We start from the raw sequence: 19548 nt of genomic DNA, 5'->3' as shown, positions 1-19548 counted from the left end.
ACAGGAAAAAGTAGGGAAAAAACGATTCCACGTTGTATTTGTGCACATTTATGGGAGAGAAACTGTCAATGAAAGTAGCTGAGTGTCTGATGGCAGCATATAAAAGTGCCCGCCTCCTTGCAGCTGCCTGCAATGGATATGGTTTTTAAGTCAGTATCGTGCAGAACAAATCCTGTTTCTGTAACGTGTCATTGAAATGCAGCCTCTGTTATGTTGCTCCCTGGGCATTGTTCCCGGACACAGTAGGAAGATGCTACAAGCAGTTCAGATGGATGCAGCGGCTTTCTAGTTTCGAAACTCTAATAATGAGCACCAGCAGCCTCACTGTGATGCAGGCATTTGTTTATACGTGTGATTGAGGGGAGGAGCTGTGTCATCCCTCACTGCTCAGCTCTCACAGTTTTAAATTGTGCAAATAAAACCCTCGCCTTTGTTAGCAAAAGATCCTTTTGGCCAAGCAGGGAATGGTGTAAACAAGCATTTGCAATACAATAGGATTCGCATTTATGCGAGACCTATTGCATTGCAAACGGGACTCAGTGCGGGGGGGGGCAGGGGGTAAGGGGGTGAGAATTCACTTACAACAGGAGGGGGGAGGTGGAAGAGAAGGCAAGGACAGCGGCGAATAGAAGTCACGGAAAAAAAAGAGTGCTCATGCAACATTCGAAGTAAAGGAGCCAATAGCCACGGAAGGATACAAATGACGACATGGCATAATAAGGTGGGACTAACAAGCCTCATTATCAATCAGAAGACAGACTTTAAGAAGGACAAACACAGAAGCCAATGAAAAACATGGGCGGAGAGTGAGGGAAGCTTGTCTCTGAATACTGGACTACTGCACGCCTCGTAGAGCGAGCAGCGCGTGCGCGCTACCACTAAAGCTCAACCTAAAAAGGTGCAGTGCTACTTCTCATATCACCAACTCCCAATATTACTGTTTACCATCATTTTTAGACCACAAGAAATTTAAATGAAGCTGAAAGTTTGTGCCACATTTATTAAACAAAATTTCTAATATTGCACCACTTCACATACTATTGTGCCATATGCACCAACATTTTACTGCAAGTACATGAGAATAATGCGAATGGTGTGAACATGAACGGCTGTTGCTTGCGCTGCTTTTGTTTTTTTGTGGTGTTTTTACCACAACATGCATTTTGTACTCCAATATCGCACTCAATGATGGATTCTCATTTTGAGTCATTGCATGTGAATTTGCATATTTTCCTGAAAATATGCATAATTATGACAAAACAATTTATGAGAATATCACTCACCATATCATTTTACACATTTGACAGGATCTCTGCCTTCCAAATATTGCCAAATTGATTGCTAGGCCTTCTCCGATTACCCCCTTATTTTAGTATACATGCACATATCACCTTGCTTTCCCTCTAACTAGGCTTGTGCTGTGTTGTTGCCTATATGTTTTAGTCCTAACTTTTTGTAATTGGTGTGCCTATCTTTCGCGTCTAATTTTATTACTTGAATTTGTAATGCGAACAGCTACCCCAAGGGGACCCACCCCCACTCCAAAACACCATGCTGGCAACCATGGTATCATCCTGGATAGTGAACTCTCCATGAAATGTCAGGTCTACGTTATCTCCTCAGCTTGCTTCCACACTCTTTACATGCTCCACAAAGTCTTCAAGTGGCTCTCCATCCCCACCAGGAAAACGGTGACGCAGGCCCTCCTTACCAGGCGGCTGGACTATGCATCACACTCCATACAGGCACCACCTTCGAACACCTGAGACGATCCAGAACGCAGCTGCAAGACTGATCCTCAACCTGTCAAAGATGGCTCACATTACCCAGCACCTGAAAGACCTCTACTGGCTCCCCATCCAGGAAAGATGGCAATTCAGGCTCCTGACCTATGTGTACAAAGCTCTCCATGACCATGGACCTGCCTACATGTACCACCGCCTGAATTTCCAACTGCCTCCCAGGAACCTGCTCTCCACTCACCTCGCCCCAGCACAGATAACACACTTCTGCCCGCTGCAGAGCCTGAGGATGATCCTTCTCGCCGCCAAGTCTTGGGACACCCTTCCCCACCACCTTCGTACTTCACCCTCGCTGACCCACTTGAGGATGGGACTCAAGACCTGGCTCTTCTAATGACACTACGGCACAGCACCTGGATACCCTCTCAGGTGATAAGCAGCGCAATATAAATTCTGCCTGATTGATTGATTGATACTACTTCCTGATTTTTGTTAAGCATGAATCTAGTTCCACTGAGTGATAGAGTGTTGTGTACAGCAAGAGATAGTGATATGTGAGGTAAGCAGAAGACATTTTGAAGCTCTGAATAAGGCATTGAGTGGACAAGGCCAGAGAACGGAGATGGGGGACTCTGACATGAGAATGTCTGGAACAGGCAGGTGTGTCATTCATTTTTACAAGGTCTGGGACGCCATGCTAGGCATGTAAGTATACCTTCATTTGATAAAATATTTTCCTAGGGAAACGAAACACAACATATACAGCATCTGACGCTATCTAGGGGATATCCTTGTTAGCTGCCTTATTATTAAGTAAATGGAAAACAGTAGACTTTCTTTACATATCTAATAATAGATTTGGACGTGAGTAGTGTGTTGTCCCTTCATATACTGGAGGCCTGAGACTTAATGCCTGAAGCCACCTCTGCCTACCTGGTGGTGACGCTGGGGACAAGAGAGTGATTCGCGAATATTAAAAGGTTGAGAGTAACAAAGGGGAGAGAGGAAATAGGGAAGGGGTTGTGATAGATGCTCATGGTGGTATCATCAACAGCCGAGTTGGATGCCATCCTCAGCTCATACCTTACCCGAAAGTACTCTAGATCTGAAATCACTACAGATCTTAGTGTGACAGGAGTCTTTCACTGGAGCGATGATCCCTCCAAAACACACCAGTGCTAATCTTTGACCCCGATAACACCATCAGATGTTATGCTTCAATAAACAAAAGGTTGTCACAAGTCGAGGAATTTCAGCAAAGTTTTCGTAGAGGTGGTGACATCTCTTATAGTTCAAGATTGAGGGCGGAGGCAACGTTTGTAACCTTGAATATCAAGTGAGCAGTCATTATCATGCACCACGGCCACGATGGTTATCACTTGTATAATGAACTCTCTATCACAAAGAGGAGCTTAGAGGGAAAAGAAGACAGGGTTGCCCTCCACTCAAACAACATCAATAACAATGAAACCCTGTCCTATGGACGCAAATAATGTCAGTATGTCATACAACAGATCAGACTCGTATCTGTGTTTACCTTAGCATTACCCTCATATCTATCATATATATATATGGGTATCTGGTGGAGACAACGCGCGCCGCATTTACTAGCCCGATTGATGTTTACAATCGTGTGGGCCAAATTATTCCTGAAGAAACCTCACTGCGGGAGGATTACGTTGAAGCCCTTTTTTCCCTCTACAGCCGGTATGAGCCACGATAGCTGTTAGAGGTCGCTACAGAACAAAGTGTCCAACATTGGTGTGGTGACAAGTGGTGTTGCCCTGACGAATCTACCGTTACTTTTAAGTTAGAGAAACATGTTGGCGATAGGTAATGGTATGCAAGGTTAGCTACCAGCCTTTTTAATTCGACAGTCCACGCCTAAATTATAGGAATAAATTGGTCATAAATTGGCGTGCCTGTTGATTTTAATCACACTGGTCACCAGCAGTGCCTAAGGGCTCTGCTTCCATGCACTTTCACTCTGTTTGGTTGTGTTTGGACACTATTTTTGTTTTTCTGATTTGAATGACGACCAGTGATGAGAAAAGGGGCCCAGTCTGGTGAATTTTCGCCAGTTACCCCGAGGGTGGTGTTCCCGTGAGGTGTCATTCATTTCGTCACATATTTTTTTGACATATGATTTCTTTGCTGAATCTGCTTGAACACTTTTGAAATACTTTTGGGTTAAGCACTGGATAGACTGAATTTTCGGTCATTGTGTGACACTCTGTTCGACTGTCAATAGATGTTAACCAATATACCCAACACTCTTCCCGGCTTTTATAAAAATTAAAGTTTCATGAGTTTTATGTGTTGGACGCTTTGCAGTAGATACCCATATATATATGATAGATATGAGGGTAATGCTAAGGTAAACACAGATACGAGTCTGATCTGTTGTATGACATACTGACATTATTTGCGTCCATAAGACAGGGTTTCATTGTTATTGAACTTGTATAATGAATACATATTTTTGCTTCCATTTGTTAACATACATTTACTTGTGCGCTTGACATTAAAGAGTTTTTTTAATCCCCTCCCTGAGAAAGAATTTCAGTAGTGGGGCACCCTTTTTGCGTTTGCAAGTGACTGAAATGCAGTAACTCCTGCTCCTGTCATTTCCTGTTGTCTTGCGCTCTCACTGAGTCCTGCTACAATGCCTGTGGCTCCTTCCTCTGTCGGTCTCCGTTAGTGTTGCTGCTGCTCTCTGCTTTGCTTCACACCTCCACTTACAAACTCTTCTCACATTAAATCCTTCCATACACACTGCATGTTCTCTCTCTCATCCCTCTCTTTCTCACCAACTATTTCTCACAATCACGTGCACTTTTTCGTACTCAAGTGCAGGAAATGAGGTGGATTCAAAGGGATCCTGGATCCAGCACCTATTATTATTGACCCGCAACCGAAATTCAGGCTGGCCCCAGTGAAATATGCTGCATTTGTCTTGGTGTGACTTGCCAAAAGCAGGACAAATTCAGAAATGCCCCCATGTTGTCTGCTTTCCTTTACTAGCCAAAGACGCTTTAAGGCATGGCCAAAGTGGGAAATTGACCAGGGCCACTATCTTTCAATGCCCCCCTAGGAAAGTAAAGTTTTTTCTACTTGACCTCTGTCTACTCTATTTCACTATTTAAATCTTTCTTACTCTCTACCTACCTATACCTTTGAGACTGCCTTTCTAGCTCGTGACTCTTAAGGATGTTTAGGTCCTGGATAACACATATTTCAACTGTTTGGGTTTCACCCTATGAAAGTTTAATAACCGTTTTAGTATTGTTTGGCATCGTATGGGTGTGTACACCAGGCATGAGTCAGGGGTACACGCAGGTACACACAGCAGCGGTGCGTCCATTGGGGCGTAGGGGCGTAGCCCCACCAGCCACATGGACCCGCATCGCGGCCGCAATCTTCTTACAATAAAATTACTCACAGAACAGAAGTGTACGAGTCAGCCGCCGGGACACACCCAGCGATTTTGGAATGTGCAGGGGGGGTGGCCTGCTGCAGCTTGAGTGACAGTACACTCAGGCTGCAGCAGACAGACGGACCGTAGTGCGCAAGTGCGAGTTGGGATTCAACTTTCCCAAGCATGCGCAATGAAAGTTCCCCAGTACCCCAGGGGTACTTTTAGCCAGCCTAGCCCGGGTTTGAAGGGGCGACAGGGCGAGCAGAAAATGTGCCCCCATAGCGCCAGGATTGGCTGGTCCAGTGCAGGCCAATCACTGTGTGATTTCGGGACGCCCGCCGCTGTGACGTGTAGCCTGGAGCTGGAGCTCGCCTCGTGCGCAGGCAGCAGACCGTGTGTGTGACTCCCGCCTCACCGTCGTCACGGTACAGGTAAGGCCACAGTTAGTGCGTTATATGCGTTCGCATGATTTATGCCAGTGTCTTTGAGCCCTGTGTGTTTTGCACTGTCATCTGCAGCCAGGAAGTCTTCGGAGGTGTCTTTGTGGTCTGTGCACGGCCGTTTCTACAATTAGGCAGCACTAGCTAGGGCGGCAAAAGGGCTAGGGCGGCAGAAGGGGGAAACATTTTTTAATTCGAAGGAGGCAGCAGCACCTGTACGTGATTGTGAGTGCAAGCGCACCTGATTGCACTACATGCTGCGTGCGCAGCGCACTATAACGTAGTGCCACTTTGCTGGAGTGGCCGGCGGTATGTAACAATGTATGTGGGTGACTTGTCCCCAGGGCCGTCAATCTTGTAGCGCAGGAAAGCGCTACCAATGACGGCCCTGGGCATCAATTTTGCCAGTCCCCGAGAGATGCTTAAAAAGTGACGGTGACTCACGGACGTGCACGTCGTACCACCCCATCTCTCAGCGTGCGGGGGATGGCTGTGTGTGTCGGGCTGTGCAGTATCAGGAGGCCGAACGTTCTCATGTTGGTTGAGTGACACGCACCTCCAGGCGTGTGCCATGTCTGTTCAGCATGTTGCGGTGAGAGCAAACGAGGCAGGAATGTGAGCAGGCCTGGATGTGATGTGGTCCTGTGGGGTCTGTTCTGTGGTCCTGGGGGGGGGGGGTCACCTGAGGCAGAGTTGTGAGGGCAGTGGGCACGCAAGTAACAGGACAGTGTGCGCAGGCAAATCAGCGAGGTGACGGTAGCTGGGTTAGGTCACGGTAAAGAAGAGAAGCAGATGAAGTAGGCCAGTGAGGGTAGGTGGAACACTGTGAGAGCAAGCAATGCAGGGCAGTGAGAGCTGATGGTACATTACAGTAAGTACAGGTGGGCAGTATGGCGAGTGCAGAGAAGGTAGTAGACTGGGGGAAGGTGCGGGTAAAATGGAGCAGTGAGAGCAGACGAGACAAGTCAGGAAGTGGAGAGGAGACAAATGGTGAGGGCAGGTGAGTCATGGCAGTGAGTGAATGCATGTAAGTGAGAAGAAGTGAATGAAGGTGAGAGGGGTGAAGGCAGGTGGGAAAGGCAATGTGATAAGGTGAGACAGAAAGTCGAAGCTGGAGAACATTTGTGACAGGACAGTAAGAGGTGGTGAGACAGGGCTGTAAAACAGATGAGAAAGCACAGCGAGTGAAGCAGGACAGTGGGAGGCAGAAAAACATAGTTGCGGTAGGATGGGGTAGTGTAAGTGAGAAAGGTCAGTGAAAGCAAGGGGATAGTGAGGTGAGGTGAGACAGGAAAAGAGTGAAGATGAGGCAGGACAGTGAGTGCAGCTGTGTGTTTTTACACTGTCACCTGCTGCCACATAGTCTTCGATTCAGAAAAGGGGGTGGTGATGAACAGAGTGTCTGAATTAAGCAGACCACTCTTACCCAGGCCAAAGATCAGGGCTTGATCCATCACCGTTATTTAGCTCACTGCCCCATCCCAGCTCAGAACCTGGCTATATGCAAATTAGTTGTCCCTGGCCCAGTGCATCATGGGAACAGGGCAGACCAAACTACCAAGCCAATTCTTCACCAGAAAGGAGGCAAGCTTCCGGGGACCGGTTTCTGCCATTTCAGGCGTCGTCGGCCCGGCTTGCTTGAATCCTGATGGAGCAGTGAGCAAGGGACTCATGTCTGAGTATACCCTTCCACGCTTATGGTGGACAAAATGATTCAGAAAAGGGGGTGGTGATGAACAGAGTGTCTGAATTAAGCAGACCACTCTTACCCAGTCCAAAGATCAGGGCTTGATCCATCACCGTTATTTAGCTCACTGCCCCATCCCAGCTCAGAACCTGGCTATATGCAAATTAGTCTGTCCCTGGCCCAGTGCATCATGGGAACAGGGCAGACCAAACTACCAAGCCAATTCTTCACCAGAAAGGAGACAAGCTTCCGGGGACCGGTTTCTGCCATTTCAGGCGTCGTTGGCCCGGCTTGCTTGAATCCTGATGGAGCAGTGAGCAAGGGACTCATGTCTGAGTATACCCTTCCACGCTTATGGTGGACAAAATGATTCAGAAAAGGGGGTGGTAAAGAACAGAGTGTCTGAATTAAGCAGACCACTCTTACCCAGTCCAAAGATCAGGGCTTGATCCATCACCGTTATTTAGCTCACTGCCCCATCCCAGCTCAGAACCTGGCTATATGCAAATGAGTCTGTCCCTGGCCCAGTGCATCATGGGAACAGGGCAGACCAAACTACCAAGCCAATTCTTCACCAGAAAGGAGACAAGCTTCCGGGTACCGGTTTCTGCCATTTCAGGCGTCGTCGGCCCGGCTTGCTTGAATCCTGATGGAGCAGTGAGCAAGGGACTCATGTCTGAGTATACCCTTCCACGCTTATGGTGGACAAAATGATTCAGAAAAGGGGGTGGTGATGAACAGAGTGTCTGAATTAAGCAGACCACTCTTACCCAGTCCAAAGATCAGGGCTTGATCCATCACCGTTATTTAGCTCACTGCCCCATCCCAGCTCAGAACCTGGCTATATGCAAATTAGTCTGTCCCTGGCCCAGTGCATCATGGGAACAGGGCAGACCAAACTACCAAGCCAATTCTTCACCAGAAAGGAGACAAGCTTCCGGGGACCGGTTTCTGCCATTTCAGGCGTCGTCGGCCCGGCTTGCTTGAATCCTGATGGACTGGTAAGAGTGGTCTGCTTAATTCAGACACTCTGTTCATCACCACCCCCTTTTCTGAATCATTTTGTCCACCATAAGCGTGGAAGGGTATACTCAGATGTGAGTCCCTTGCTCATTGCACCATCAGGATTCAAGCAAGCCGGGCCGAAGACGCCTGAAATGGCAGAAACCGGTCCCCGGAAGCTTGTTTCCTTCCCAGTATAAGAATTGGCTTGGTAGTTTGGTTTGCCCTGTTCCCATCATGCACTGGGACAGGAACAGACTAATTTGCATATAGCCAAGTTCTGAGCTGGGATGGTGCAGTGAGCTAAAAAACGGTGATGGATCAAGCCCTGATCTTTGGACTGGGTAAGAGTGGTCTGCTTAATTCAGGCACTCTGTTCATCACCACCCCCTTTTCTGAGCCACATAGTCTTCAGCAGTGGCTCTGCTCCCTGTGTGTCATGTGCTGCCACAAGCGTTTGACTGTGCCTCTGGGCTCCCGCTGTTCTACAGTCTCACAATCTGCCAGGTATTCTTCAGCGGTGTATCTGTGTGCGTTTTACATTGTTACCTGCTGCAGAGTAGTCTTTGGGAGTGTCTCGCTCGCTTCTCTGAGTGTGTTTTACACAGTTATCTGTACTAAACAGGCTTCTGCAGTGTCTGCGAGCTCTGTGCGTTTTACACTGCTACCTGCTGCAATGTTTTCTTCGGTGGTATGATTTAATAGCCATTCAGCACACAGCAATGTACTTGGCATCTGAAGAAGATTAGAATGTTTCTTTACTACTGGCAGAGCGCAGATGTGGAAAATGCCCCAATTTGAAGCATTTTATCCTTGCTACTTTAAAGTACAAAGGCATGCTCTTGCTCCTCTTTCAAATCTCGTCCCAGGTGCTGTAAGGTTTCTTGAAGCCACTGGGCAGAAGGTCTTGTGGCGCATATTAAGCAGATTAATGTACCTTGTTTACATCAGGTCATGAAAATCCTGCATTGTTTGGGCTCTACATGGATCCCTGGCTAGAGTAGAAACTAGGTGCCACATAATGCACATTCTGATTTTATCATGTCAAATTTTCACTCTCTCAATTTTCTATTGGACATCTTCTGAAACCTTTACAGGTGTGGTGGTAGGTCAGTCACACTTCAAAGTCTGTCCTTACATGCTGATGGGTACTTCTCTTTCGCTCCCTGTCTTTGCTTTTACCATTCTTCCCACTTGTCTCTCCAAGCGCTCACATTGCCTTAAGTGACTTATCTCAAGCAAAAAAAAGCTAAATCTTGTAATTGTCTGAAAGTGATTGGGAAATGCTTCAAATTGAGTTTTTGTGAATACATTTGCATGCAAAAAATTGAACCTGCACAAAGATTAATATTTAACAAACCTACAGCTGTAATTGAAAATACAGGACTTTTCATCCTATTTCTCGTGAGTATCCCACCAGATGCTTCAAATAAATTCCTTTCCCTGTCCACTAAAAAAGCACCCTAGTGCGTGGCATATATTTCTTTGCTTGGAAGGTAATCTACCATCTCTCTGTGCTGATCAGGGCACATGCCTTCTAGAAGCTGTTCAACGAGAAGGTTTGTTATCTGTGAGGTGCACTGGCACCGACTGAATAGTGTCTTAGTTATTTATGCATGCCGAACTGAAGTCCCAGAGGGCTTGATTCAGGCCACAATTTTCAGGATTCCTCCTGAAAGTCAACGAGATTCGCAGGGGTTCTTTGTATGTACATATACCGTATGTGGATGTCGGGAAGATGCGCAGTTTATCAGTTTGGGTGAAAGGGGAAGAGACGGGGACATGGATATGCATGCGGTGTGGCTTTGCTTTTATTTGATAATGCATGGACAGATATAGGGGTCAGGCAGGCTTGTTTGATTAGCCGTCCTTCCTAGGAAAAAAAAGCTCTGTTCAGGAGGGCTTGCCACTTGTTGGAGGAATAGGCCAAAGGATTTCCCTGGGCTGTCACATTTTGAACCGAATTGTAGGAGAGTAATGATCTGCGTTACACCCTTCTTTTTTTCTTAATCCTCCAAAACATGGGTGGAGGTGTTTTATAGTGTCGCCTGCTGGCAGGTATTCCTCGGTGTTTCTGAGCTCTGTGTGTTTTACACTGTCACATGTCGCCGGGTATTCTTCATTGGTGCCTCAGAGCTGTTTGTTCTAAACTGTCACCTGCAGCCAAGTATTTTTCAGAGGTTTTGGCTTTAACTCTCAGCTTTGGGTGTTTTATAGAAGCAGCTGCAGACAGGTATCCTGCCGCGGATTTCCTTGTGTTTTATAATGTCACCTGCTGCCAAGTATTGCTCAGCCGTGTCCCTATGCTCTGTGTGTTTTACGTCACCTGCTGCCAGGTTTCAGCTGCATTACCTCTGGGTATTCACTGTCACCTGCTGGCAGTTTTAATTCGATTAACTTACAGCCTAGACATGATGATTTACCTACTACAAGCAGGATTTTCCATTTGCTCAGCGCTGGCTTGCCCATCTTGAGTCGCACAGAATTTGGTTTGACTTACATTTATATAAATTAAATAAATATTGTGAAGTATATACAAAGGTTGAGTGAGTCCCTGTCTAATAGCTTAAAAAGCTCAGTTGAAGGGAAATTGATGAACTGGGTGCTAAGTGGTCTGATCTGGGGTGTGAGCACTTTTGAGAATCACCGGCCGGCTTGGGACGAACTACAAATGAGGCATCAGACACTGGATAAGCATGTACCTCATCTATGCTTGGGATAAACTTAAAAATAAGAATGTGTCATTTTCCAAGTGACCTGAATGTTATAGCAAAGAAAGTTGTTCAGCAATTATGTGGAACGTTTCTGTATGACCGAGTAGCTGATCCAGTCCATGTTTTTCTTTGCATTCTGGTGCTTGTTGTCCCGGCTTTATAAAGGCATACACATGACTGAAAGTCCCAGATTTAATGAAAAACAGTGGCTGGAGTAAGCTATTCCCACGTGGACCTAGAAAACGTCAGAGCTCTGGAGTAAAACTGTCAGAGCCTACAAGCTACTTGATTCCATTTGTAGGCAAGGGATTCATTGCACTACTATACATGTAGTCTGAACATAAACAGGTCAGATTAAAAGTAACCCTTAACACGTATCACCAATTGACGTTGATGGATTTAGGATTTCAAGGATTAGGCAAGGTTTCATATCTGCTAAGTGGCTTCCTAGTTTGCAACACTTTCACACAGTTCTGCCAACATCACTGCCAATGCGGGTGCTACCTGACAACACTTCTAAAAAAGAAAAACAAAACTACACGTATCAAGTTACAAAGTGTCCATAGCTATTAATGTTGCTCTTGATGACGGCATATTAGGTGGCATGTAGCCTATTGGCAGCTATTGGGTGGCTATCATCAGCAGGACACTCAGAATTTTCACTGTGATCTCAATCTTCGACTACTTTTGAGGTTTAATGTATAGTTTGGGGGTAGGTTTACTGGACAGACAGGAAAACATTCGTTGACATCTGTGAATGGCTGATCCCAGAGTCCCTGGGTAAGTAATAGAGAGCTGGTCTCATTATGTTGTCTGTTAAGATGCAAACGTGGCATTTAACTGGGGTTCTGCATTGTGTGACTAGGCTGGAATTAGAGGAAAAAGTTAACCATGTCCTAATGAGTTTTGTGATGTGTGTTTCTCTGAAATGGGAATTAAATAAAAGTCGAACAAATGTTACGTCGTTTTTTATGTAAGATCAATATTGTGGCAGTTTATATTTTTAAGTCTGTTACAAAAAGTTTGTCATCTGGAATTATTATATTATAAAGGTGTGTTAAATGTATCTGGGTTTCTGTTGAAGTGCTCCGTATCCAGTGGGCTGTGTCCTTACACCATGAGTTTCAGAATGGTGAACTACACACACTTAAAGTGGCCAGTCCAGTGTGGAGAAGAAAATCAGATCTCTTTATCTAGGCTTGCAACGCTAATACCTACTAGCTATAGGCATTCTAGAATGTTACTTTGTTTAATGTCAGCTTGGATTTTGAGATGTATTTTGACATCTTTCACCGGATTGCTTTTTAACTCCAGTGTTAATACTTTGAAAATGTGCATCACCTCCAGTTTTTGAAAGCGCTAATGGCGCTCATAGTAATTGGGGTTCTACACTGGACAGAAGCTACGTTGAAATCTCTTGTGTCGCACAGTGATGTTTGATGTCCTTCACAAATAGTACTTGAACATGCATTTTTATGGCAGTGAATTTTCTCAAGAAAATGTGATTTTTAAGCATAGAGCAATTAAAGTAAGATACGAAAGTCCGGAATTTCTCAGCAGGTCCCAAATAGTCTCTACCAATTTTAGCTGAGGTCATGGTCGTTATTCTTGAAACAGATGTTGACTTTCATGTCAGTGAGGCTTTTGTTTTCATAAGTAATATTTTGTACACATGTAATTATTTGACATGGTTTTAAAATTATTTTTTTATATTCGAAGTATTTAGTCTTTTAATGCTCCCTGTGGAGGATGTCGGTTGCAAGATTAACCTCCCAGCTACTGATGGAGACGCCACAATGCTGTGGGTCGAGGAATCTTGAAGATGCATAAACATTAAATATATAGGATAGTGCTGTATGGGTGTTGCCCTTGAGCAGAAATCCTCCCCTTATGGAGGTCACTAGTTCCCTGTTTATCAGTCTAGCCATTGGCCAAGTGGGTGGAAGCTGTGCCTATTTAATATGCAGCAAGTCCCTGTGCTCCCAAATTGTTAACCAGCCACTATAAAATTAACCAAGTATGTTGCCAACAGGTTTAATAGTTTAGTCATGCAGTCTTGTAACTGTAGAATTGGATGATGTTTTTATGTCCTGTCTTGTATGCTGTGTATCCAGCCCTGGTTGTGGAGGTCGCACCTGCAGGTTGAATCCGTAAGTAAGAACATTGTCTGCTAATGGAGAGAACATCTAGAGTATTGTGTCCGGGGCCACTGCTCCAAAAAGATAAATAATGCAGATTGAAGACAGATGTGAGGCAAGCCATGAAGCCTGTACAATGCTCCTCTGATATTTTATGAAGAAAGATGAAAGGACAGGGTGGTCGGAAGGTGGACAGGGGGCATGGGGTGGGTACAGGTGGTCATTATCCCCAGGCTTTTCCAGGGCCCAACGCCCATACTGCCAAATGTATTTATGATTTTTGGAGCAAGTCTGGTCTGTTTAATAATGATGACACAACCAACACAATTATGCTACTAGATGGCGCCAGACGCTTCAGCTGCTCTCTTTTCTTTTGCTCCAGTACCATCGGGTCGAGTTCGTTCTATATAAAACTGCAAAAAAAAAATCGTTTCACATAGGATGGGTCATGAGGTCTTGCGGTGCAGGAAACCCATCTTGGGGAGTGGATATGAGATAGCACAGGGTTGAAGTCACAATGTGAGGAGTGGACATGAGCTAGTACAGGGCAGGAGCGACATTCTGAGGAGAGGACATGGGGTGGTACAGGGCAGGAGCGACAATCTGAGGAGAGGACATGGGGTGGTCCAGGGCAGGAGTAACATCCCATGGAGAGGTCACTGAGACTCTCAGTGACCTCTCCATGGGATGTTACTCCTGCCCTGGACCACCCCATGTCCTCTCCTCAGATTGTCGCTCTTGAGACTGTGTAGGAGTCTCACCCTTTGAAGTGGGCATGAGGTGGTAGTGTATGAACCATGCTTTATAAATCTTTGATTGATTGATTGACATCCCAAGGAGTGGCCATGAGGGGACACCTTGCATGAGTCTCATTCTGTGGCGTGGATATGAGGTAACACTGTGTAAGAGTCAAAACCCTATGGGGGATCTGGTCTTCGCCACTGACTGGACTCAACACGATCTCATGTAGATTCCAACAAGTAGAGTGAGCATCAGACGACTGATGCATGCTTTGTCAAGCAGGCTGTGAACCAAGTGACATGGGGTGGGCAGATTGGACTCCATTTGAACGAGGGTACGCTGGACTTCACGTGACACTCTGCAGGCCACATCCATGGGTAGTGAATGCATGAAGCTCTGTGGTTATACTGAATAAGCAGCTACCTATGTTATGCCATCTATTAATGTAATAACTGCACTTTCACAATTGCTTTATTAACCTTCCTGCTTTCTCAAATTTGCTTGAAAATGCACGATTTTTCTTCTTTTTTTTCAAAATATTCTTGGGGGGGTTATCGCCCCAAACCCGCCTTTGGGGGTTCGGGCTCGCTCGCTGTGCTCGCTCGCTGCGGTGCTGTATGCAAATCACTTTGCGCCCCGCCACTTTCAAATGTCACCCACTGCCCCAGGGTACACAGCGCCCATCCACTATCTTCACAGGGTGGATGTCGCCCCCTGCCAAGAAGTTGGGCCCCACTGAAATATGGTGAACTTGACCTCACACAAATGTAAATGCCACAGAGGGAAACAAAGGCACACAGCTTGCTATCTCTTCACAAGTACTTAAGAGAGACAAGCTTTTGCCTTTGTGCTGTCCCTGTATGTAAGTGCAGACACTGTTAGACTGTCAGATGGGGATGTCTGTCCCAGTAGTTACTCAAATAATTTAAATAGCACTATTTTATTTCTTTTATAGCGCCACGTTGTGACGTCATGTGCTGTGATGGCACGCATCATGATTGCACTTGCATAGTGTCTAACTTGGTCAATCCCCCCACTTCTTTTTATAGGACTTGTGCCTTGGTTATACACAAGGGCGTAGTTTGGTCAATAAAATTGGTGGGGAGGAGGGAGAGGGAGCTTCAACTATCCCAACAATCTCACTGGCATATCATGGTAAAATACATTATTTGAGAAGCAGAGCATGAGGGGGCTTGAGGGGCAATGGGATGGGATAGCAGTGTGGCTTGTCAGGATTACTTAAAAGAGAATATGTTGTAAAATAGCCACCAGTTTTAAGAACTTCAAAACAGAGAGGAGAGAGAGAGAGTATTTTTTGTCTGTGTGTGCACATAAAAGTCCTAGGTGAAATCCGGCAGCCACCTCACCATACCCAACTGAAAGCACCGGTACCCAACTATTCACTAGAGAATACATTTCTTATGGCGGTGTAACATCCCAAACACCACTGGTTGAACCTACGCCTCAGTAATAAAAAATATTTGTTCCATGCAGGGGCCCCAAACGATGTCTTGCCTCAGGGCCCCAAAATCCTCAATACAACACTGTTACTAGCAGCAACCTGCAGGCAGTAAGGGGCTTTTCTTATTCTCACTTCAGCTAGGCCCAAAACAAAAGCCTTATTTAAAGGACCATCAGGCCTCCTTTGGTTCCACTATCATCCTGTCTAGAAGCTGTCTGGCACCTCAGTGCCAATCGATGGCAGAAAAAAAGGCACACAGCTTTTTATCACAAGTACTTACAAGAAATTGCAGTTTGGAGGCATGTTTTTGACTTTCCGCAACAAGTTTATAAGAAATATTCATGCACTGTATGAATGTTAAATGTGTGGCTCTGTATGAGTAATTATACAAATAATTTATTTAGCACTATTTTTCTTAATTCTTTTAAAGCACGGCTCACCCCACTATAGGGTGTCAGAGCGCGTTATAACACACACACATCAGAGACAATACATCATCCACTTGTGTAAATCAGTATAACGGATGTTACATAAAATGGCGAGGGTTGCATGGTCTAGGAGTCACATATCGTCCGCACTGGTAGATATTATATGTTAAGAGTGTGTGGTCCGGAGAAACACAAAGTCAGGATTCAAAACGTAACACAGTTATTGGGTTATCTGCACAAATGAGATTTTGTTACTACCCAGATGAGGCCTTCTTAACAACATTAGACTAACAACAAATTAAGAAGAGAAACAGTAAGGACTTATACATCCATGCCTTGGAGTTTGCGTACAGTTCCTCGATGCTGGTTCCGTTATTATTAGAAGGATTGTTGTAACTTGAACTTCAAGTTACAATGGGATCTCTGTGTCAAAAGCGGTAACCCACTTACCTATCTAAATACAATGCAAATCTGTCATCTGCATGTTTCACGTTGTGCTTTGCAGCAGGCAAATTATCTATGCCTCTTTATGAGTTTAAACTGGGACTAGACACATTCCCTATCTCCCCCGACATGGCTCTGCTGTGGCCGGGTCAGTTTCCTTCATATATTCTGCGACGCTCTCCCATGCATGAGCACCCCTATTGAGCCCTGGCCTCTTCCGGCTTCCTGGAATAGCAAATGGCTTTCATGCTTGTCCAACTCCTTGCACCAAGTGCTTTCCCTAGACCCTCAACAAGCGTTCCAATTTTGGGTGATCTCACGCTTATTTCACCATTCTTATCGCTGAACTACATGTGCTGGACGCACAATGAACTCTGCAGGAGGTGCCTTAACCCCATAAGACATTTTAAAATGCAGTCTCTTTGTGATCAACTAAGTAAGCCAGAACAGATCTACTGTCACATTTGTGCTTGTTGCTGCTTTCTTGGTGGGAGATATATACATGTATACGTGAACTTTCAGGCATCACTTTGTGACTCTGTCCTTCCTGACTCCATCCAATTTCGCCTTCAAAACCTTGTCCCCTCATGTATGGGTTCCCAGAATACAGTAGACAATAACGCTGCGCCTATTTCTTACACTTTCTACACCCAGTGAATGTCGAATGATAATTTTTCAAACTTGCAGAAGAAAACAAAAAAATGTGTCAGTGTCTAACGGGAAAATCCCATGCACGATTTTAGACGTACTGGTAAGCAGAGATAATTTCAAGGCTGGATATTTAGTTGTGAATAAAGCAAAATAAAGGCGTGGGGCTATTTACAAACTATTGCGCTTTGTTATTTTCTTGTTTTTCCACTAATTGAGGAGTCGCTCTATACCAACAGATGAGTCATATTTGTAGATGGACAACCCCCCCCCCCCTCCCAAAAGTAAACCACACTCATGGTAGACATGTAGGTTCCAGAATCTTCGAAAAGCTTTTAAATAATGATTCAGCAGTTATCCTGTAAACTCAGCCTCAGTGTTGCATCTGTTGAGACCACTGCGGTGCTGTACTCACCCATAACGTTCACGCCGAGCAACAGTATCAGCAGGCGGAGAGGCGGGCTCCATGCTTCGCCCATTGTACCGAGGTGCTGGCAAAAGAGGGCCAAACCTTTCTTCCCAAGCGTCCTCTGACACTAATGGCGAAGCAGCAGAGTGGGCAGAGAAGGTGACAGGGCAGGGCTGGCCTCCTATCTAGTCACAGGATTATCTTTGTGCCCAGGGACCTGCTGCGGAGGAGATAACTGAAGGCCACACCCTGGCGCTGCTCCTCTCCAGCTCTCATCCAAAGCAGGCCTTTCATGGCCCCACACTCCCACGACTGTCATCGTTTTTTGTGGCATTGTAGCATTAATATAGTGCTTCATAACCAGTCGTGGGACGCCAAAGCCCATCAAATAGACCCCAGTGATACCGGCATCTGCAACCACTCACGGTAATTCATAAAACAAGGAAGAGTCTTCCCTAAAACTGCCCCTCTTTTGAAAGATTGATACAAAGACTTTATTGCTGGATGCACTGCTACATAGACTTTATTGCTAGATGCACTGCTACAGAAATGTAAAATGCGTGGCTTTTGATAAACGTCAGCCAGGTAAATGTTGTTTACTTCAAAACGGGCCTTTGAAGCAGTGCTCACTGTATGGAAAAATAAGTGCCAGGGCTCAAGAGGTTTCTCAGGAACCCACTGCAGCTTTCACCACCCACTCTCCCTGCAGCGCTGCCAAATGCCAGTACAGATGTTACCTACTTAACATCACACTCCTGCAGATGTGACAAACAGGCTATGCTCGTCCTCCTCAGCTGTAGAAATGACCCGGGGGTTGATGGTTTTTTTTTGGTGCATTTTGTATTTGAAAATTGTCTGCTGATGTTTAAAAAAAACATTTCCATCATGTGTTGGTCTATCACATATGTCCCAGTGTCAAGAAATAAGTGCCAGCGCCAAGCATCGCAAACACCGGCGCAAATAAAGCACTGCTTTGCAAACATTGACACACGAATGGGGTTGGGGTGGTTTAAAAATGACTGAACATAAATCACCAAAACGAATGTTTTTACTTGGCCTCAAGTCTCACATAAGCTCTCGAACATGGAACGAATACGAACTGCCTATGTGGATGTTATGCATGTGCACAGGCCTATGGGAATTTACTTGCTTAACATATCTGGTTTCGTTTATTTATTTATGCGTTTTTATATAGCGCGGACTTTACCCAAAGGCGTCAGAGCGCTTCACAATAGGAACAGTAATGATACATGAGGTGAGGAGAAAATTACAAGTGAACAAATTACAAAAGCAAACGTTAAGTTACATGAGGCAAAAGTGATAAAGGGATACCTTGCGGCTGATTCACCGGCAGCAGCTTCTCGACAGCAGCTGAATTTTCTTCTTTTCCCTCCGCCTTCACCAGCAACTTGCGGTACCCGCTCCGCGGGTCCCGCCTCGTGTGGGCAGCTACCTATAAACAATTTGCTATCAGAGGGGTCAATTGCCATCCGAACCTGCAGGGCTGCGAGCGAGCGGAGGCGCAGGACTACCAGTCCCAGGAGCGCCCGCCCGCCCTCATTGCATACACCTGGGCATCTCTCCCTGCAGGCTCCTCCCCCTCTTTTAGATCCTATAAGTACATTGGCTTAGTCCCGCAGCGCGGGAGCGACCGGGAGAAGCCCGGGACAAGGGCGGGACCGTCCGTGGCCGTCAGGGGCCGTAAGAGGCTGGGCTGGGCCACCCCCTTTATATTTGGAAAGCGGAACTGTGGTATAGTTACCAAAGTTTGACTTGTCCTTTTTTCCTGTTTTCTCTATTGATTGTTATGTTTTACATGACTTGTTATGTTTAAGTGGGGTTGTTACTAATTGCACCCTTAGGTTTCTCCCATACACGTTCCATTTAAACTCTTTTCTTATGACCAAAATGTCTTCATCAGTAGCCTCTACTCTTGGTCCACTGGACAAATTTTTTTCTAAAGTGAAGAACGAGGTCGATAAAGAGATTACGCTAGCAGAGAAGCGAGCTGGGCGCCGTCTCTCTATTGAGCTCTTAAAACAAAGACCACTTCTCGCTCCCCAGAGGGTGGATATATGCACCTCATCAGATCTAATTATACATAAAGAATCTGATGCCGAGTTATTTAGCACAGATGATATTCCGCTCATATTTCAAACTAATCACCCTGCTGTAGACGATATTATAGTCATTCCTGATCTTAATACTTCTGAGTCAAACCAAAATCTGCCAATTGACTTAAGTACTCTTTTACCTAATGATGTAGTACCCCTTC

At 45.5% G+C, this 19548-nt stretch overlaps 1 protein-coding gene across 3 annotated transcripts in view; it reads right to left on the bottom strand.

The window, feature by feature from the left end:
* LOC144766795 (protein borderless-like) overlaps nt 1-17412 on the bottom strand; it is a 190571-nt gene extending 173159 nt beyond the window's left edge. Inside the window, exons 1-2 of one of the 3 annotated variants that reach the window (XM_078650527.1) lie at nt 17280-17412; nt 1682-1921 (exon numbers count right to left, since the gene is read on the bottom strand). Coding sequence is in view for 1 of the 3 variants with exons in the window: in XM_078650526.1 (XP_078506652.1) it covers nt 17280-17343 (64 nt within the window). In the remaining 2 variants the exon portion in view is untranslated. The remainder of the gene's footprint in view (nt 1-1681; nt 1922-17279) is intronic. The other 2 variants (XM_078650528.1, XM_078650526.1) reach the window with 2 other exon arrangements.
* Nucleotides 17413-19548: the final 2136 nt, after the last annotated feature.

This window comes from Lissotriton helveticus, chromosome 7, assembly GCF_964261635.1.
Source record: "Lissotriton helveticus chromosome 7, aLisHel1.1, whole genome shotgun sequence".
Taxonomy (NCBI): domain Eukaryota; kingdom Metazoa; phylum Chordata; class Amphibia; order Caudata; family Salamandridae; genus Lissotriton; species Lissotriton helveticus.
Note: the sequence above shows the minus strand (reverse complement) of the source record. Positions and strands in the feature narration are given on the sequence as shown.